The sequence below is a fragment of the Macaca fascicularis genome, chromosome 1 (genome assembly GCF_037993035.2).
Source record: "Macaca fascicularis isolate 582-1 chromosome 1, T2T-MFA8v1.1".
NCBI classification, from domain to species: domain Eukaryota; kingdom Metazoa; phylum Chordata; class Mammalia; order Primates; family Cercopithecidae; genus Macaca; species Macaca fascicularis.
The window spans coordinates 34,371,881-34,393,973 of record NC_088375.1 but is presented as its reverse complement, the minus strand read 5'-3'; the positions used below and the strand labels follow the sequence as shown (position 1 = coordinate 34,393,973).

At 41.2% G+C, this 22,093-nt stretch overlaps 2 protein-coding genes across 4 annotated transcripts in view; one reads left to right on the top strand and one right to left on the bottom strand.

The window, feature by feature from the left end:
• Nucleotides 1-22,093, bottom strand: part of PAPPA2 (pappalysin 2) — a 303,262-nt gene that overhangs the window by 3,638 nt on the left and 277,531 nt on the right. For both annotated transcript variants that reach the window (XM_005540072.5, XM_074020862.1), the window contains one exon: nucleotides 1,702-1,800. In XM_005540072.5, coding sequence (XP_005540129.3) covers nucleotides 1,702-1,800 — 99 coding nt within the window. The remainder of the gene's footprint in view (nucleotides 1-1,701; nucleotides 1,801-22,093) is intronic.
• Nucleotides 1-22,093, top strand: part of ASTN1 (astrotactin 1) — a 377,384-nt gene that overhangs the window by 325,709 nt on the left and 29,582 nt on the right. The window lies entirely within an intron of this gene.

The window sequence follows — 22,093 nt, the reverse complement described above, 5'->3', positions numbered from 1 at the left end:
TTTTCTCTTTACAGGGAAGGGCAAGAGATGTGGGGTGACTTAATTCAAGGTAATGACACTACTATGTGGGAAGCCGAGACTAGCTAAAGACGAGCTCTCCAACTCCAAATCCTCAGTGTTCTTGGAACAATAGGAACATCTTTGCCACCCTCATAAAGGATGAGTTTTTGCTCTTCTTGAGCCCAGGATATACTTTGGCTTGGTGGAATAATACATCTCCCCACCCATTGTTTGTGGCTGTATTGCCTTCCTTCTATGTAACTATCTCTTCCTTATGCCAGAGATAGTCTGGAAAAAGTTACTCTCTTCTGCTTGCACTGCTACAAACAGATAAATGCTACTTTTTAAGTGTCCATAACTAGCATCAGAGAAAATTGGGCATTTGGGAAATGTGATATAAAAGTGGCAATGATTTTTCCCTTTAGGGCATTAACAATCTAATGAGATAAAAATAAATAGGCATATCACATACAATACTAGTCCAAGTACACTAAAGAGATGGGCTTAGTGATTGGGCAAGTGGGTAGGAGAATGGGTGGGGTTGTGTGGGGAGATTTTCCAGCATATTTGCACATTACTTTAAAATGTGATTTAGGAGTCATCAGACGGGCGAAGTGCCTTTTCGATCCTAATTCCTGTGTATGCTGGCCACAGGCACTGAAATTTATTACAGACAATTACTAGATTTTCAGAGTGTGAGATGGGGAGAGAACTGCTTTATTTTTTCCTAAGTTATCTTGTCTTCCTGTACAGAGATAGCTGGCCAGATTTCTGACCTTCGGTCCAAGCTCTTGATCTGTTTCTTAGTTTAGTATTTATTGGTTTTTATTGCAAAAGAGAGCCAAATTAAATAGTGATATGATGAGCCCCTGAGCACTCTGCATTAAATAAGTTGATTCACATAAGTGGCGAGAACAGTGCCTGCCACATATTGAGTGAGGATTAAACATCAGCGAGGAAGAGATGTAGTATTCAAGTCTGCATGTAGGTGATCATGGTAGGTGTGGTTTTATCGTGGAGACACATACAAGGAAGGAAATAACACCTCTTGCTTATTTCAGATTTATCATATTGACCCAACTAGCTTCAAATACCTTTGGAGCACTTAGATTTTTATCCATATTATTACAAAATTTCAGCTTATTCTATTTTATAAGGCTTAGCTTGAGCCTATCTGCTAATTTAACAGAGCCAAGAATGACAGGGATAAAGGGCATTAAGAAAGGATTATTGCTCAGGATACAATCCAGAGAGTGCTCAGGTGATTGGTGGCAGCCATTTAACATGTGTCTGCGAGATGCTTGTAATACACTATATAAAATTCTTAATGTAATTATGAAGACGGATAGTAACTGAACAGCACTTTGTTGGTAATCCCACCTCACCCAGGGGTAAAGACGATTACTTTCCCTGCCTATAGAGACATTTCTTGGCCAATGATAAGCAGGTATGAGTCTTTCCGTAGCAAAAACCATGGCTTTTCTGAAAGAATCACTGAACCGACAAAGAACTGGGGTTGTCTAAGAACCTATGCTACCCTTAAACCTGTCACTTTAAAAGCTCCAATGTTTGTCCATTATAGTTCCCTCCTAATTGTTGAATACAAACCCATTATTACACACCATGAAGGAGAGCTAGCCAAAGACCCTGCCTTTATTACTGAAGCCACTGCCTCCCCCATCTCCAGGTTCTCTCACTCACCTTCTTGGAGGAGAGTGTGGAAGAGCAGCAGTCTCCCCCGTCATAGTGGCAGTAGGCTCGGTTGTTGATAGTGTCACACCAACCATCTGCTTGGAAGGGCTGTAGGGAGGTTAGAAGGCAACATCTCAGTACAGTCTTATTATGTCTTGTTTAACTCTGCCACTCCTCCCATCCCAGCATAATCCATAAAACTCCAGAGATATTACAGAAAAGCACCAAAGGTGCAGGATACAGATTGAACTAACATTTGCAAGAAGTTGAAAAAATCTCAAGTCCACTAGGTCCAAGTAATTGTCACATTTCACTGGCAGTACTGCTCCTGGCCTGTTCTAAGGTCTGAGATAGGTCATTTAAACTCTTTGATCAACTTTTCTGCCTTCTTGTAATAAGAGGTCTTTATATTATGTAGGTTACAAAACAGTTCCACATATTTTTAACTCTGTTGAGCATGGGAGAAAGCCTGTGCAGTAGTGCAGTTGGCGCTAAAAGTCCTGGTTTTTAATGAGGAAATGAGGATGCATAGAGACGATAAGAATTGCCCAGGTCACATAGCAAGTGTCAGATAGAGCTTAGTATTAGATGTCATGTATCTTGACTTTGTAGTGCTTCTCACATATTAACCTCCACCCCTCTCCTGGTGCACTGAAGACTGATACTTAGAGACCTGAGTAGTCCTTGGGTGCTAAAAAGACTCAAATGGTGTCTGTCCAGCCCGCAGTGGTGCTCGGGTTGAGGACACCAGTGCTGTAACACAAATATTCCCACAGGTACAGCCAACTCATGCACAGAAACTAGACACAGGGTTAGAGCAGAGAAAGCTGTTCTGTTTCCATCCACTACTGTTACTGCAGTAAGTCAGCACGAACTAAAGTGGGAAAGGGGTCCAGGCCAAACCAGAGTTAATGGAGTGTTTCACCCCAAAAGAGAATGTACAATAAGAACAGCAACAAGTTGTTAAAAAATAGCTCGGCAGCCCAGTGCATTATTTCTCCAGAAAACTACCTCTGGAGGGAAACGCTGTCCTGCTGTACCCTGGAGGGTACATCAGCCAGCCCACCTACTCAATAAATGGGCTGCTCCCCATCCTGAGCGATGCTCAGCCATAAAGTCCTAAGAAACATCTTGTGGTCAAACTCTTTGGGCCACAGAACTCTTGAGTTCACTCAACTCAAAAATGGACATTAAATAACTCTCAGCAATTGAGTTACATCAGAACAAGTTTATCCAAGTTATTACTTCAATGTTTTGATTTATTCTATGGGATCCTGAGGTCATTTGAACATCATTCCAGATGTATACCAGTTTGCCAACTGCTGAGAAGCTGCTACTTGTGGGGTGGAACTCAACAGCTGCTGCACAGCTGCATAGCAATGTCAGTTGTGAGCAGGAAGTGAAAATTAATTCTGTTTTCAACACAGGCCTCACTGGGATAAAAGACGAAGATTCTGTGATGCGCATTTGTCCTTCTCTAGAGAACTTGGAATTACTATAGAATCAAGACTCAGGTCCTGAACTGCAGCCAAATAATCGAAGTCAAAGATAACTAGTGTATCCTTAACACCTATAGATGCTCTTGGGTTCTCGCAGGATGACTGGATACAACTATGGAGTTTCCCCAGAGTTTTATTTTTCTTTTTTCAAGTGTTTGGAGTGTATCTTATTCATCTAACACTACATCTGTTACTTTCCCTCCAACCCTGACTGACTCATTGGCAAAGCCTAATAAGTTTCTTCTTTTTTTTTCCATGTAATTGTCTATTAAAATCTAAGAAGCACCCAAAATACTTTTCTTACATGTATAAGTCTGGTATTCAGAATGGAAATTAAAGGTATATCTAAAGATATCTTTCTTTTCATAAGAACAATCTAAGTATTTGAATGGGTTAGTAAAGAATCCCAGGGAATTTTTCTTTCTAAAGTCTTCACCGAGGGTCACTTCTAATCTCAAAAACGTTAGAGAATGTATGTTGAAAAGAGCAGTAATGACCTAAGTGACCTTCTCCAGGCCCCACTGGACTTCCTTTGCTATAGCCTGGGAATTACTTCTAAAAGCTCCTTCTCTTCTGCTCTTAAAGAGTCATCTGGAAAGAGAATGAAGTTTATAGAAAAGAGCAGAAATACAGAAAAAAGGCTAGAAAGATCCAAGTGTTTAATTTACTATATACCTATTAGAATTAATTGCTCCTCCCCCAACCTGCCAAAAACAACTACTCCACCCTCAACAAACAGAGTCTCCTATGGCAACATGTGCCTGGGAAGCTTGACAGTTTGAGTCCAAGGTTACAATGAAAAAAAATAGGAAAGGAAAAATGACTAATTGATCCCAAATTTAAAAATATCTGAAGATTGAATATAGACTAGAAAATTTTAATTTCAATAATTGAAAGATGTCAGTCTTAGGATATCACTCTAACCCACAGGCATCTTTTCCAAGAAAAGGTACTGGGCTTGGTTTCTCTGCACAATGTGTACATAGGTGAACTTCACCGCCCGTATGTATACCTTGCTTATCCTGTAACATCAGAAAAGAAAGCGTTTCACATAAGTGCACTTTTCAAATATCTGAAGCTTATCCTGGTAAGGGTCACTTTTTAATTTTTATTTTAACCATCTTGGTAAGAGAAAAATATCTTTATAAAACACCCATCTTTTTGCCTTTTAACAACATATACAACCCAAAGTCATTAACATAACTCTATATTAATTTCACTGTATAGAAAAACTCTCCCCTTTGCTAAATGTGCCTCCTTTAAAACACACACACACACACACACACACACACACACACACACACACATCCCTCAGAGATGATTTATCTTTGAGCCAGAAAGGCAAGCCCTATTATACCTATAGTGAATACTTAAATCTGAGAGAGCACTTGGACTACTCCTCTTACGATGTATGAGCCTAACGATATCGATTTTCATTGCTATAGGAAGCCTTTTCTTGCCATGGCTTTTCTAACTGTTTTCCAGGCAGACGAAATGGACAAATAATGACTGTGTGCAAGCGGTGGAATACGAAAAGGAAAGGCTGTCAGTCTGCCCTACGAATACCGCTTCGGAAACTTCTCAAAAGCAAACGTAATTTCTTCTGCATGTTATATAACCTGGCGAAGTTTCCCATTTTGAGGCTGCTGTGGGGAGTTAGCCATAGAGATAGTGCGGCCCTGTCTGCTGTCTATGGGTATATACAGTCATCCATTCAATCATTCCATATTCTTTATTCCACACCTATATGTGCCAGGCATTGTTATGGGGTCACAGAGAGAAAAGAAACATAGTTCCAGCCCTTGGGGGGACCCACCATAGAATTTTTTTTTTTAACTCATGTGATAGCTCAGTGTAGCATCAGGATGTGAACAGGAGTTAAATACCTAATCCAGATTTAGGGGGTAAGGGAAATCTGCTTTCAGGAGCTGGCTCCACAACATCTAGGCCCTATGGAGAAGAGCTTAGGACTGGATGATTCTGAGGAATCTGAAAGATCCATCTAAGAAGAAGAAGAAATAGAGGGGTGAGTGGTCTCAGGCTGCCTATTACAGAGCCCAGGCTCTGGAATAGTTCCACAAACATTGACTGACTGGCTGATAAGATCTCTCTTTCTTGAACCGGATTAAGAACATCGTTCTTCCACAGCTTGCAACGGAACTCAAGACCGCGTTGATGTTTTAGAAAGGTTAGTTTGGACTTTAGAACTTCTGCTTTACTAACCTACAGGTTGGAATCTTAGCCAAAAGGGACTGTATCTCTAAAGGCAAGGCATGGGACTGAATCCTATTTTATTATCTTGATGAATGTTTTAGACCAAGAGAGGATGCTAATCAAATTTTTGCTTGAGGCCAAGCACTATTTTCTCTCTTCCACATCATTTTCAAAAAAAAATCTTCTCGTTATGTGAATGACAAATCAGAGCCACTTCAATTTCTTCATATTAATTCGGTCCTATCAGGCCCCAAAGAAGCTCCTTTGCAAAGCAGGCATGGTGCAGTGCCTGATGGAGTTCTTGCAGCAAATAGCAGTTCTATGTAAATGTACACAAATCTGTACACTGATTTTCTTTTTCTCTGGCTCTTCAATGAACGGTGACTTCTGGCCTGATCTTCAATCTCCTTTGCATCCCATGATTTACCTTGTTGTGCCCACATATCCTGGGCTTCATATCCAAATAATGCAAAGAACATTAAGACTAGAGCCCTAGTACAAGCTCTCTCTTAGAATCTTGGGGGCAGAACCTGGGGGGCCTGTAGGGCTCCTCAGGGACTCCTGATAATGAGACCAATAGTTGCTTATCAAAAAGATGAAAGACTGCCAGGCACGGTGACTCACACCTGTAATCCCAGCACTTTGGGAGGCCGAGGCGGGTGGACCACCTGAAGTCAGGAATGCGAGACCAGCCTGACAAACATGGAGAAATTCCTCTCTACTAAAAATACAAAACTAGCTGGGCGTGGTGGTGCCTGCCTGTAATCCCAGTTACTTGGGAGGCTGAGGCAGGAGAATCGCTTGAACCCGGGAGGCAGAGGTTGCAGTGAGTCCAGATTGTGTCATTGCACTCCAGTCTAGGTGACAAGAGTGAAACTCCGGCTCAAAAACAACAACAGCAACAACAACAACAACAATGAAAGGAGAGTGCTTGTGAGAATGTGGAGGAAAGGGAACCCTTTCACACTGTTATTGGGAATGTAAACTATGTGATCCAGCAATCCCACAACTGGGTATATATCCAAAGGAAATCAAATCAGTATGTTGAAGTTATTTTTTTGAAGGACGATAGATATATGAAATTCTAAGGCCAGATAACACCTTGAAGATTATTTAGTAGACACCCTTTATTTTACAAATTATGAAATGAAGTCTTAAAATGGTGAACTGTCTTGTTTTCAAGGATAGTTAGTAGCAATCCTGGGAACAGATTCCAAATCTCTAGATATTAGGTCTTCTGTTCTTTCTACTATGCCATACCACCACTATTTGATGGTTTCATTAGTCTTTTAATTTATTGGGAAATAAGGGTAATTTAAGTTCTTTCGGCACCTTTACAAAAGGGGCGTGGTACGGGTATATTAAGTGAACCTAGCAATCTAACACAGAGACAAAGAAATGGTCATGCACAATCTCAATTCCTCTGGACCCCCACAACTTCACTTCCTCTTTTTTTTGAGACGAAGTTTGCCTTTTGTTGCCCAGGCTGGAGTGCAGTGGTGCGATCTCGGCTCACTGCAACCTCTGCCTCCTGGGTTCAAGCGATTCTCCTGCCTCAGCCTCCCGAGCAGCTGGGATTACAGGATCGAGCCACCACGTCTGGCTATATTTCTAGTAGAGACGGGGTTTCACCATGTTGGCCAGGCTGGTCTCGAACTCCTGACCTCAGGTGATCCACCCGCCTCAGCCTCCCAAAGTGCTGAGATTGCAGGTGTGAGCCACCACACCCAGCCCACAACTTCACTTCTATTTTTCTCAGCTGTGGGTCAAGGTTTATCCCAAATAGGCTGCCTGGCACTGTTGCTCCTTCTGAGACTTGGGGCTTGGTATATTCCCCTAGAGGCTGACATCCCCAGGAGAAAGCAACACTGTGCTCCAATCACATCAACAGATGCCTGCAGCCCAGAAACACCTATTTCCAAGACTCAGAATGCTAAAGCCAAACGTTTTGCTGCTCATTGCTGTCAGGTGCGGAAAAAAGGAAATGGTGCTGTTCCACTCGTCCACTGTTCATTCCTTGGGATGGAGGGTTCCAATGATGTCACATTTGTGGGTCTGCAAGTCTTCTTGGAAAATGTAAAATTCAAATAGACATATATCAAGATGGATTATGCAGGAATACTTTCTTAGGAACAATCTTCTCTGGAAAATTTCATCTGGCTTCCAGGACTCAGAGGGCTGTCCCTTCTCTGAGTTACGGTATATTTTATCCACATATTTATTATAGAGCTTAACCTCTGGAATGTATTTTCAAAGGCTTGGGATCTAATCAGCTTTGTAGTCCCAGCTACTAGTTTAGTGACTGATGTAGGTTGTTAACAAATAAATAAATATGATTGTCCTATTTTGAAGTGGGAGGCAAACTACTTTTCCTTAGCATACTTTATGACCAGATCCTTCCTTTTCATTATTCCTGTACTGCTAGAAAATTTGCTAGGTATGTTACTTTATAAGAATCACATAACTTAGACACAGGTCCAGATTTTCTGGGCATCCAGTCCATTTCTTACTATAAATGCATATACTGTAGACACTGGAGTTGAGATAAATCACATATATATACCCATACACATATATACATATATATGCAGGTCATGTGTATGTATATAATATATATGTAGATCATCTTCTAGGTGAAGAACATGGTACACATCCATCCATTTGGAGGCGTATCATACTTACATTTCAGCCAGGAAAGAGGACAAGGCAGTAGAATATACTATGTAAAAATTACCCCTCTATAAACCATCTAAATGTTAGATAAAACATAATAATATTCTCTCAGTTTCACATCTGGCATCATAAGAAGAAAAAGAACATTTCCCAAAGGCCAAAAATGAAGAAACTGTAAACCAGAGCAGAAAGAAAGCAGTAAACCATGGCTGTCCTAGGAATGTTTGCAAATATCTGTGATCAAGTGGTTGGGTTTTAATAGGTGATCTGGAATAAAGGCCTAGGTCTTGGCCCTTTGTAAGGTAGGGAGTTTTTATGTGACCCTGTTAGTACTTTAATAAAAAGATAGTGTTTATGAGGACTGATATGGAATGACACAATCACATTATGATGCTCCACAGGTAGCTCGGCTCACTTGGGAGCCAAGAGATTTGCTCCTGCCTACCAGCTCTGAAGTCTACACGATTCAAATCCAGGCCTGGCTAAGTCACTAACAGTAAGACATCAAGGATCTTCTGTGTTTTCAGCCAACAGTTGAAGTTGTACGGAGTATCTCCTGGAAGGGCAAGGGTGGAATCTACAAACAAGAGATGAGAAGATGTAATTGAAAGGAAGGCAATGAAGATACACCTCCTGCTGGATGATGAGAGGGATGCCAACTGCACGTCTACTTGTGTGGCCTCTCATGCATCACTGGCCCATGTGTGGTAGGACATCTTCTGTGTAGGACCTCAAACCACTGCCTGTGCAACCCACTAGACCCTCTAAAAAGGCAACTATGTACCTCAGCAGGGGCTGAAAGAGAAGCCTGATTATAATCAGCTTATCTACATTTGACACCAAGATCAAAGCAAAGTCTTAGAAATAATCAAATAGGACAAAAAGCAATCTCCTCTGAGAGAAATTAGATGAAAAAAGAAAAGCAAGCAAATGTAAGATAAAAAAGACATCTTTCACCTGTATTGACTTCACTTACTCCAAGGTACCCAGGGTGTCATAGTTCCTGCCCCAGAAACAATCAAGGCTATAGAGTATGGCAATTAAAAGCACAGGATATGGCCAGGTTCAGTGGCTCATGCCTGTAATCCCAGCACTTTGGGAGGCTGAGGTGGGTGGATCACCTGAGGCCAGGAGTTTGAGACCAGCCTGGCCAACATGGTGAAACTGTCTCTAGGTGCGGTGGCACATGCCTGTAATCCCATCTACTTGGGAGGCTGAGGCAGGAGAATCGCTTGAGCCTGGGAAGAGGAGATTGCAGTGAGCCAAGATCACACCACTGCACTCCTCCTGGGCGAGAGTGAGACTCTGTCTCAAAAAAAAAAAAAAAAAAAAAAAAGAAAAGAAAAGAAAAGGAAAAGCACAGCATATGGTTTTACATAAACCTATGCTCAGATCCCAGCTCTGCTCCTTACCAACAATTAGAATCTGAGAAAATTTCTTAACAATGAGTAGCAGTGTTCTTGTTAGTGAATGAGAAAAATAGCACCTACCTCACAGAATTGCTGCAAGAAATAAATGAGCAAATGGAGGTGAAACACATAACACAATGCCTGACCCATAGAAAGCATTCAATAATTCATAATTTTATGAAAGCAGCAAGAAAACTACCATTGCTTTTACCATTGCAGGTTGGTGCCTGAATTGTCTCCCTAGAGACTCTAGTCAGAAAACTTCAAGATTCTGCCACCAACACCTTAGAGTCAAAACCAGTCATGCTTCATTCCTGAGAGCCTCCTGCCCCATTCACTTTTACCACCAATGCATGTACCTGAGTCATGAAACAGACAGTCAGGTGACAAGGGAAATAGTTTTGAAACTTATAAAAACAGAAAAGGAATGGCCTGATTGGCTCCTGGAAACTAGGGCTCTCTTCAAAAACCACAGTGGTGACTTGGGTGTCTTAGTCTCTAAAAAAAATCCCAAACCATCACACAGACATTTCTTCTCTGATATGTGCTGAAGGAAAACAGGAAGGTGAGGAGACTCTCTGGGACTTACTTTTCAGCCAAAACTAACCTCACGGCCCCTTTCAAATAGTTGCAAATAAAGACTCAAAGTCACACAAACTCTCTACCTCAGTGCAAGCACACACTGACCTGCTTCCCCATGTAGTCTCTCCTCTGGGAGAGACACAGTTCTATATGAGTGGTCTTGCCCACCTCAAGGCCAGGAGGGGGGCAGTGCTGGTGGATGGAGTTATAGTCCCAAAGGGTGAAGATGGGCAAGACAGTGTTCACATGACATTCGTGCACATTTGTGCAAGAAAAACACCAGCTCGAAGTTGAAGCCCGGCTCCTTAAGGACAGAACATCCCTGCATAGGGCCCTACTGAAAACAACAGAACTTCTGCAAGAAGTGGCCCTTCTGTTGAGAGCTGCAGCCTGAGCCTTTCCTGATGGGAATGTGTCTTTGCCCTCCTCTGCCTCAGAGGCCTTGCTGATGGTAAGGCGTTGGGTACCCTTTGCCCTATCTCTTCCCTCACCTGTTACCAAACTATATAAGACACACTTTGAAGGCTGTGAAGGCACCCAGTGCTCCACTCCCCTGACCACCTTTATTCCTTCTGCACTGGATCACTCCTCGACCCTTCCACACCAAACCCAACTCCATGTCCTAAAACAAACAAACAAAGAAACAAAAAACTTTTGTGTGCTCCTCCATCAGTGTTTGCTATCCTCCATGTGACCCCTTTTTCTCCAGTGAAGCTGATCCTGTACAATTCATTAGTCAAGATTTTATTCCAGTGATTCCCAGTCCTTTGCTTTGCTGTCAAAGTCTGTTTTTATGGCACTGTCACCCTTCCTCCTCCTCTAAGCACACAGCAATGCTTCTTAAAACGCTGCCCAGGAACAGCAGCAGTCCATCAAGTGGACTCATCGTGGGCTCCTACAAGAATTAATAATGACATACCATCAGACTTCACTGGTGTCTTCATTGCAGGGCTGATAGGCCCATGAGTTCTTATAATTTCCTTTTTCTTGCTTTCATGGTGGGAGTGATGGCCTGCAAGGTCTTCAGATACAGTCTTACTGCATGACATTTGGCTCTCTTCTTTAAACAATCAATGGATTAACAATCGTTTGTTTAGGGAATATCCTGCTTCCTTTTCAGCTAATTGGAGCCAACCAACTGTGTTTCAAGGTCAGGCATAGAAACATTGAACACAAGAGGCCGCAACTCTGCAAGGACCATGGGGGCAGGAACACTTCCATTTTCGTCTCTTTTCTGTTCCCTCTTCCTCCATCAGCAATAAACCCTGTGCATCAGCACAGTATCCAGTACATTACAATAGGTGCTTAATGAATATCTGATGGATTAAACTAGTGAATTCTCTCCAGAATTAACTCTATAAAACTAAAAACTCAGAACAGTTCTTGTTTTTCACTCCTCTTACCTTTCCTCCAGGATAAGGTCAACATTCCCCCTGTCATCTATTTGTTTGTCTGTTTTTTTAAAAAAATTTATTTTTTAAGAGATGGTGTCTGGCTATGTTGTCCAGGCTGGTCCCAAACCCTTGGGCTCAAGCAATCCTCCTGCCTCAGTCTCCCAAGTAGCTGGGACTACAGGTATAAACCACTATGCCCAATTATTTCCCCTATCTTGTCCCCTTGCCTCCCAGGTATTTGTTTTCACTATCAATTACTCACCCCAAAATATCACATGAAAATAGCTTGGAATGGCCTTCCAGTCATAGGCTCATTCACAGTAGACTCTTCCAGATATCAGACTTAAGGCTACAGATGAATGAAATTGAGAGAAGAATTTCAGGCCACTGCAGGCACCCTGCCCAGTAAGGTGGGACCTTCCAGTGCTTTTCTCTGGTCACCTCTCTAGGTGGCCACTCACTGCGCCCCCCTTCTCTGGGCCCTTGGCCAGCTGTTGCACAAGGGCTACACCCCACATAATTGAAACATGAGGCGGTACATGCTCTGTCTGGATGGAGCTCATATAGCTGTGGGAGATGAAAGGATGAGGAGACAGGTACAAGTCAGGGATAGATAACCTGCAGCTGGGGGAAGAAAGGAAAAGCATGTGACCCTGCAAGAAGGCCTGGGACAGTCTCTTAGGTCCTGTTTGGACTTCCCTCCGTCTCTGTCTCCTGGTTCCTCAGCCAGCCTTCAGTTCATGGGAGGCTGAGGCAGGCCTGAGCTGGTGACCAGAATGTTCCACCACAGCCCCAGCATGCATGCTCACCCCTGCCTGTCCACCACATGCAGGCACATGCCAGGCAGCCCAGCATTTCTTGGCTCCCCGAGCCCGCCTGTGGAAGGTGACTGGGAATGCAGACTGTGGGAGGAAATGACCATATGCCCTGTTTGGATTAAATATTTTTCTTGGCCCTCCTGCTGTTTGCTGAGCATCTTATTTTTTTTTTCTTTCCCATTCTCTCTCATTCTCTCCCTCCTTCCTCCTTCCATCCTTCCCTCTCTTTCTCAGCAATCAAGTACACTGAGAGGAATTTTGAGGAGAAAGCAGAGACTGCTAGGGTGAGAATTGTTTAAAGAAAGCACAGCAGTTGACAAGCCTTTTCCCATTCTGATACCACATCCAGCTCTTTACAAAGATGAAAGCATTTCATTTTGGGGTAAACTAGCTTTATTCTACATTTCTTTGAGTTTTTGTTAGTGTTCTTCCTTCCTTCCCTCCCTCCCTCCCTCCCTCCCTCCCTTCCTTCCTTCCTTCCTTCCTTCCTTCTCTCTTTCTTTCTTCTTTTTTTGACAGAGTCTTGCACTGTTGCCCAGGCTGGAGTGCAGTGGTGCAATCTCAGCTCACTGCAACCTCCATCTCCTGGGTTCAAAAGATTCTCCCGCCTCAGCCTGCCAAGTAGCTAGGACTGCAAGTGCCCACCATCATGCCCAGCTAATTTTTTGTATTTTTAGTAGAGACGGGCTTTCATCATGTTGGCCAGGCTAGTCTCGAACCCCTGACCTCGTGATTCACCCGCCTTGGCCTCCCAAAGTGCTGGGATTACACGCATGAGCCACCACGCCCAGCCTTTTGTTAGTGTTCATAGCACCTGTTTTCTCTCTTTTATTCTCTTTCATATCTATGCAATGCTTGTGCATATGTATGTATATGCAACTGTATACATATATTTGTATGTATATATTTGTATGTACTTATATACACATACACATAGATGTGGTAAATACATATGATACATATATATGCTTCTCTCTTTCTCATGTATTATATTATGTGTATAATTAATAATATATAATCTATATTATAGATCTGTAACATAAAGTATATTTTTACATTATACACACATATAGATGGACACAATTTATCTGAAATCTTCAGGTGAAAGGAGCAAACCTAAAGGTAAAACTGTCTTTACAAACTACAAACCATTATATAGAAGCAAAATGCTATTTTTATTTTATATAGGTGTGTGGTGTATACTACAAGGTTTGTACATGTGAGTTTATGAACCCTTGGAATAACTCTGTTATTGGACCCATTATCATGACCATTTTACAGGTGAAAAAAATAGAAACTGGCGCTGTTAAGGAATATGTCTGATCATAATGTGCCTAATCATGATGATAAGGAATGTGTCCAAGGATAGAGCCACTGTCCGGTGTTCAGGCCTGTACCCTGACCATCCTGATATGCTCATGCTGCCTCCAGCATTGCTATCATGTATTAACAATATGCCTCACTCTACTGCTCGGTACTGTACACCTGGTCTAACCTCCCACTGAAACTATGAGAATGAGGCAGCCATCTTCTGTCTAAGGAAAAGTCGGTGTCACAGATAGCCATGAGAAATGTATTATATAGTGTTTTTTTAAGGAAAAATAGAAAACTCTTTTATAATTATCCAGAAAAAATCATTCACATTTTGCCAAAATTACTTTATACAGTAAATTAACATCTATTTTACTATAAGCCAGGCATAGGGTTAGTTGTTAGAATCCTGGCATATTTGATCAATACATATTTAGTGTGTCTGCTATGTACAAGGCACCACGGAAGGTTCCTGGGTGACAAAGTATTTGCCTCAAAGAAGTCATTGTGGCATGAAGTGCTGTGTAATACAGAATCTGAACTGCACCTAAAACCATAGGAAAGAAATCATAGGTAAATGAGGGTCAGTTCCCACAGTAATTAATGGTACCACTAATAAGAATGATAGCAGTGCAGAAAGAGGACCTGCCTGTAGCATTTTAGAAAAGCTTTATGGGGTACATGGGATTAAACCTAATCTTTGAAGAATGGATAGGATTTTGGCAGAGAAATGGGGAGAATAACCTCAGCAGGAAGGCCAAATATAAGCTGACATTTCAGATGGAGAAAGAAAATATATATCTGCGTTTTTCTGCTTCAAATATTAATGATGCAAGTCTGGAACTAAGTAAAAATCTCCATCCAGAGGAATTTTGTCTGTATTCTGAAGACAATAGGGAAAAACTAAAGTTTTTTTTTTTTTTTTTTTTTTTTTTCAGAAGAAGAAATGGTAAAAGCTGTGTTTTGAAGGTTAGATCTGGGGATAATACAGGGAACGTTCAGGAGACAACCGCAGGGGCCAGGGCCAAGTAGGAGTTGAGTTCAAGCAATATGAACGAAGAAGAACAGAATTGGCTGGTCATAACATGGAATAGAAAAAGGCAGATAGGAGGGGTATTGTGAAGGAAAGTTGTCAGGACCACTTGAATGGCCATATGTGGGCAGAAGACCAGTGGAGATGAAAGCTTATCTATGACATTGACTATTCAAATTATGATACACTTTTCTAAAATAATTTGATCACTGAAAATCTATCTAGAAAGTATCCTTACCACAATCAAAGGTCTGAGTCATGGGACATAGATCTTGATCAGGCAGCAAGACCTGTCCCAGGGCATAGTGAGAAGCTTTACACATTTTCCTTTTTCCTATATATAAAAACACAGGTCTAGAGGGGCACCACACACTTTCTATCCTGTCCAGTTTCTGCCAGACTTTTTCTACAATTTAGACATAACCATTTTATCATCCCCAGCAATATCCAGGACCAGTTGACTTGAAAAATGGCAAGAGGGAGGTGTCATATTTATTCTAGAATGTTTTCTTGCCAGTAGTCTTGTTTCTTTTAGCTTCAGTCTAATATTTAGTTCCCATGTCTTTGGACAGTTCAGTTTGTGTGGCTGATCATTGTGCTTCTGATCCTCAACCTGCTACACCATCCTGATTTATTGGCCCAGCTGTTCCTTTCTCCCCTAACTGGTTGGTCCATCCAGTCTCACTTTCACCCATATGGAACCTATTCTCTGTGTGAGTGTCTTGTTTACATTCCCTTTATCTCCAGGACGCTTGTCTGTGTATCTTATCCACTCATCACTGATTGACTGCATCTGTTTCACAACATGTTCTCTGCTTTCATTTTCTTGGTCTCTGATCCTTGCTAAGCAGAGTTTATTGGCATATCTCCTTTTCCATTTATTCTGGCTTAAATCTTGCAAGCCCAGAAAGGGTTCCTAACAGGTGGTCAGCACCCCATCTTCATCTCTCAGTTGTATTTTCTAAAAGTCATTTCTAATTTATACATCATTTATTTGTTCCTTTGCTTTTAATCTTCCTACTAGTCTAAGAACGTGGACTCTAGAATCACACTACTGAGGTTCATTTACTGAGGTTCATATTTGCTAGCTCAGGAGATTTGGGAAGTTAATTAAATTCTCAGCCCCTCAGTTTCCTCATCAGTAAGATAAGGATGGTAGCAGTGGTGATAATTCCTCATAGTGTGACCTGGAATGCTAAAAACACTAAATAATGTTATTAAATATACTGAACAATCCCCAGTTGTCTTTTTTGTTTGTTTCATGAGCTAAGTGTGCCTGGATACTCTTTGTATCAATGGTTCTCTGTCTGTGAGAGTGGAGCGCAGCCCTCCCAAAGTGGCTACCTAATGATTTGACATTCTTCCTCTTTCTTAACGGTGTTCTCTAATCTCGGATCTTACCATTTACCTTGCCCATCTGTGGGGATAGAATACATAACGTGGTTTCAAGGCAAACAAAATATACAATAATCAAAGTTATCTGCAGTACCTAATTATGTCTTAGATTCTATTGGTAGCTAAGGTATAGCAGCAATGCTATATCTAAGTTGGTCTTGAGTCTCCTAGTCTCTCCTTTCTTTTCTTATCATCCCCACCTTCATGCTGAACTTGTTGCACCTTCTAACGACCCTCATAACCAATGTCTCCATCCCTGCCACAGTATCTGCATATTTTCCTATTCCTCTGGAAAGCAGCTGACATACTAGAGGGTCAAGGACTAATATGTATCTGCAATTAAATAAAAGATAAAAGAATAAGGCAAGATATGAATTTAATTACAAAAACTTTGGTACTTTATGAACCACATTTGGAAGACAAGTACTCAGGGGAGAAATGAGACCATGCATAACACCCCTAAAATTACCTAGTAGAGGTAGGTACCTATAAAACACAATTGGAAATGCCAGCTCTGTGTATCAGGGCATTGTCTGCCTAGGTGAAGTAAGTATGAGCAAAACACATAAGTTATTTGGTAAATTTATCAATCTGACGATTTTAGTGATGGATCAATCCAAAGAATTCCCAGAGATCCTGTCAGGAAGAGGAGGTAAGAGGAGGAAAGGCAGGAAGCAAGCCTCTGAAGAAGCAGTAAGAAGTGAACAGATCATTAGCTTCTGTTATTCAGTTACCAGTCAATTCTACACAGGGCTGGCCCTCAGACTGGGCCCACAGGACATGGAACCAGGTCAGAGGCAATCTGGCCAATGAGTAAGACGGGCAGCCTGCAGGCACTCCAGTCTTAGCTGTAATGTCATCAGGGTCACAAGCAGTTCCAAAGCCAGAGACCATTCCCAGATCCTAACAGCACTTCAGACATGCATCACCAAGTTTAATATTTTTCACATTAGAAAGACTTCAGTTGAATCTAATCTCATTTTTAATTAGTCCTCACATCGCCTGGTGAGGCAGATTAATATGATTATCCATATTCCACTGATGGGGAAAATGAGACAAAGGGTCATGCCCCAAGGTCACTTGGGGAATGAGCAATAGAGGTGAAAATTAAACTTAAGTATTTTAAACTTCCAAACCGGCAGGCAAAGATGAGGACATTGGGGAGTCGATTTCATCTCTGTTTGTTCAAAGGCTTTCACATCTGGTTAATGCATATTCAGTTTACTACTTGGTTTCTCTAATTAAAAGATAAATTAGAAATAAAATACTAATTCTAGCTCTGAACTGCAATATTCTATATTTAATGCATAAGAAATTTCCCAAGAAATATATTACAAGAACAGCCAAAGAAGAGAATAAAATGAGCATCACTTAGCCAAATGTGAATATTTATTAACTACTTTTAGGGTATTTACTATTAAATTTGATTGGGTGTGTGGCAGTATAAACACAGAAAAATTCAACATGGCCCCTGCCAACTAGAAACTGGTTAACCAGACATTCAAAATAGATACAGCAACAAAAACACATACAAATAGCACACACCTCCAACTATGCAGGCAGCAACCAGGTCTTTTTGTTCCCCACAGCAGATGTTCAAGCAATGTGTGTTGATAAACTGTTGACTGAGCTTATTTCAGAGCAAACTGAGACAGTTTAAGAGGCAAGCCCACGGTACTGTCATCCACCACTGCCACCTTTCCAATCCCGTTTACTTTATCTTTAACTCCTCTCTCATCATCACACCCAGCAAACAAATACTATCCTATTGCAGACATAATTTTGTATTCGGGCTCTTTTCTCCTCTCTGCACTTCTTCAGTTTGGTGAGGTGGCTGTTACATTAGTTCAGGTGAGAGATGGTAACACCCTGATCCCCATGGTTCAATTTTGCCACCGTGATTTCTTCTTAAATTATACATCCTACCTTTTTTTCTCTCTTACAGAGATACTTAATGCTCACAGATATCTCTGTGGTCCCTTAGGTTTTTCTGCCTCACTTATTATGGGCTTGAGGACATGTGACCATGTCTGGTGAATGGGAGGACCAACAGAAATGATGCATTACTTTTAGTCCAAGGGAGTCAGGAGTTACTGGCCTCACTTTGTATTTCCCCTCTGTCTTCATGGAGGCAACCATGGAGATCACATTTTGAAAGGGCCGAGTAATAAGATGGAAGAAATGAATAGCTGCTCTAAAGAGTTATACCAGACTTAATGTAAGTGAGAAATGTAATGGTAAATGACTGCAAATTTAGGGTTAATTTATGACCGCAGCCTACCCTGATTAATTCATATTCTTCTGTTTATAAGCCTTGGATCAATACTGGCTACAGAATAAAGCCCAAATTGCTTAGATTGGCATACCAGAGATCTAATGATCTACCTTTTACTTACCTCTTTTAACCTTCGTCATTCCATACTTCCTCATCTCCCTCAAGATCAACTTCACTGAGCAGACTAATAATACTTTATGTTATATGTCATTGATATTTAGGGATTGTTATGTGACATTATTGCAGGAACACTTGACTAATACAGACAGTAGCATCAGAAGTAGGATGCTACCATAACAAACAAATGAAAAACCTAAAATATATGAGATTGGCTCTGGAATGGAGGAGCAGGAAGCAAAATAAATGTTTCAGGAGGCTGGAAAAATTATGTTATTCATTTATGTGGTAGCAAAGTATTTCATAAAATGTTTCCTATAGTTACTTGAGAGAGAAATTATATTGTTAATTGTTATTACTTGCAGGCCAAAAATTTAGTAATGCCCTATTGGCTTTGAATAAAGAGGTTTTGAAGAAGAATATTACTAGGATTAGTTGGTGGTTATTACCTTAATTTGATAAGGTACTGCGAGAAGAGATGAGCACTGAAAAGGTTATTGCTTTGCCAGTAGAATTGACCGGGAATATAAATTATTAGAAATTCTAAAACTTGTAGTACAGAAAAATAAAACCTTTTCTCACCTCTGACCAGTAAAAGATCAAGTTTAATAATAATCTGCATTGGAAGGGCCTTCTAAGACGGAAGTTAAGACAACGCTAGGCAAAAGAAACAAATTAAGCAGTGAACTATTACATCATTTGTTAGGACCTTCAATTGGATTAAATCAACACCTAGGAGATTCTTGCAGTTTACAAAAGGACTCTGAGGAAACAGACTAAGAACTTCATCCAAGAGAAGCCTCACAAGCTCAGAATACCTATATTTACTGAGAGAGGCATTTCTTGAAAAGACTTGCGAGTATAGCTCTTGGCTTATGAAATATACACAAAAATCAATCAAGTTTGTGGGAGTTGAGGTGCCAAAATCACTATCAGCCTGGATTGAAGGAGACCTACTGTTAGAGACCTTTGGGCCCACTATATCCTACAAGGAGGAAGCAAGCTAAGAAAGCTACTCAGCTTCCAAAAGTGGATGTTCTTTACTGCTCTTAATACACGACCAAATAAGATAGTGGAAAATGAAGGACTCCTTAGAGATCAGAGCCAAGAGCCATGAAGAACTATCAACTAGGAAGTGACACCCAGGGAGTAACCAAAGGTTTCTAAACAAGAAGTGCTCCCTACTCTCCCAGTTGTGGTTTTACAACTTTTGCTCAAAGAATGACAGGTGGCCTTTATGCACCTCTCATTCTTTCTCCTTGAAAGGGAATGTTTATTGTAGTTATTTATTTCTGCTCCACTTTGCATGTGGGGTGAGTGGGGGGCAGGGAGCTTGTGATTTTAGTATATAAGACTCCAGATTAAGAGAAGCTACATTGCAATCTGATATCAATCATGAGATTCTAGATTTCAAACCTGATGCTAGGAATGGATAAGACTGTTGGAGTGTCTTGGCATAGGGTGGAGTGAATATGTTTAATGAATGCTTGTGACTGCAAAGGCTGACTAGTAGATATTATTCTTTGTCTATATTCTTTTTACTCACCCTTCCTTTGCCACGAGTCCGATGTCAGCAGAGCATAACTTCACTCCCTACTAACTTTGGACTCAGCCATGTGGTTTGCCTTGACTAGTGGAACATAAATGTATGTGACACATGCTACACTTGACAAAAAGTTGGAAATGTATGAGCATGCCTTAACTCACCCTTTTGTGCCCATGCTATCTACCATGAAAAGAACATGCCCTGTGTAGCTGCCGACGCTGAAACTCTAAAGCCTGGGTCCCTGAGGGAGAGACCACAAATTTGTGGTCTTGAACCCAGACCACAAACTAAGAGAGTCACTTTAGCCAACTTATAGATGCATGAGTGAGAAGTTGCTACTAAGATATTGATATTTGTGGATTATTTTGTTATGCAGCTTTATTACAGAAAAACTTGATGACTGCTTCATGCCATTTCCTTTCACATCTTTGCCTTTCATGCCTATTTATTCTTCAAATCTACTTCAAATGATTACCCCTCTATGAAACTTTATCCATGGAATTGGGATAAGTTATTTGCTTTATTCCCTGTGCTCCCACATGCCCTTGTTCATATGATTCTATTATCGGCTTATACTCACTGGATAGTAATTTGATGTTTTTCTCTCTATTGTATACACTGCGTTGGGAATTACTGATTCATTTTTGTAATCTCAACACATAGTAGGTACTCAGAAAATATAATCTTCATTGAAGAAATAAATAAATGGACTGGAAGCAGTGACCATAATTTTGTAACCATGGTGTAAGTTGAGAAAGAGGCTATGACATTCCTGCAAATCCTAGCCATTGGGGGGAGCAGCAGACTTGTAGATTGAAAAATGGTATGATGCACATACAAAAAAGCTGGATTAATTTTTTTTTCATGTGTTGGAATTTGGAGCCTTTGTTTCTGTAGCTAAGCTTGGAGAGGTGGGAAGATGCTTCCCATGCATGAAGTATTGTACATTCCTGGGTTAGAACATGTTTCCTTTGGGGGTTGTTGTGGTTTCTTTCTTTTTCTCTTTTCATTTCTTTTTATTTTTTTTCCAGCTTTGGAAGCCTCTAATGTTTGCAATAACAATAACAACAACAAAAATATGAGGCTGGCCAAGTATGAATCAGGAGAGAATTTGCACATGCAGTGGGTGTAGGAGATGGGAAAAGAGGGTAGGAGGCAGAGGAAGGGGAGAAGAAAAGAAAAACGCTGTTGCCAGGAGTTTAGCAGAAGAAAACGCCATGCACGACATGTGGCTGGCACAGTGGGCAGCAACATCTGTTCTCGATGAGGATCCCCAGTGTACGCTGCCGTGTGCATGTGCATGTGTAAGGAAACACCCCAGCTGTGTGCTTCAGGAAGCCTGATCGTGGCTCCAGTCTCCCTATTCTGAAATGCTGCCTCAGTGGCGGCCTCTCACCATGGGTTAGATCTCCAGCCAACTTATTCTTGCAAAGTATGTTGCAGGCTAGAATGAGCTGTGGAAAACAAGCCCGAGAAAAGCCACAAGAGCCTCCTGACCCATTTGAATCTTTCTCCTGCCAAATTCTCATTACTGATCTTAAATAGAAAGAAAAACAATGTATAAGATTGAAAAGGCTATGGAGAACCTACTGGAACCAAGAGGCTTACTTAGGATCACTGGACTTTGGAGACAAGGATGAGGCAAGTCCATGTTTTCAAAATAGGTGCATGGTTTTTTTTGTTTTGTTTTGTTTGTTTGTTTTGTTTTGTTTTTGGTTTGGTTAAGCATCCAAAGACTTGTTTGCTGTTTTCTTGTCACTCTGTTCAATGAAATAGAGGCCAAATAAGGCAGAAGATTTGTATCCCCTATGGAGTGTGGGCATCCCCCCAAGAGGAGCTTCTGAAGGAAAGTTACCCCAAGTTGCTCAGCTGGAGCTGGGGGGTTACTTGGAAGCCCGAGATCCGGGCTGTTGTTAGTCTCCTTAATCAAGATCTGATATCCAGTTTGGGGGCCTGCACTTAGGTAGATTCAAAGAGATGCAAAAATTAGTTCCAGGCTTTAAGCTGGACTGCACTGAAAGGAGATAAGCAGAGGCTGTCTTTCTCTTTATCAGATCATGGTGCAGCTTTATGTATGCAACTCCTGGAAGGCATTCTGCTTCCTTGGTCAGGACTCCCAGTGGGCAGCACACAGG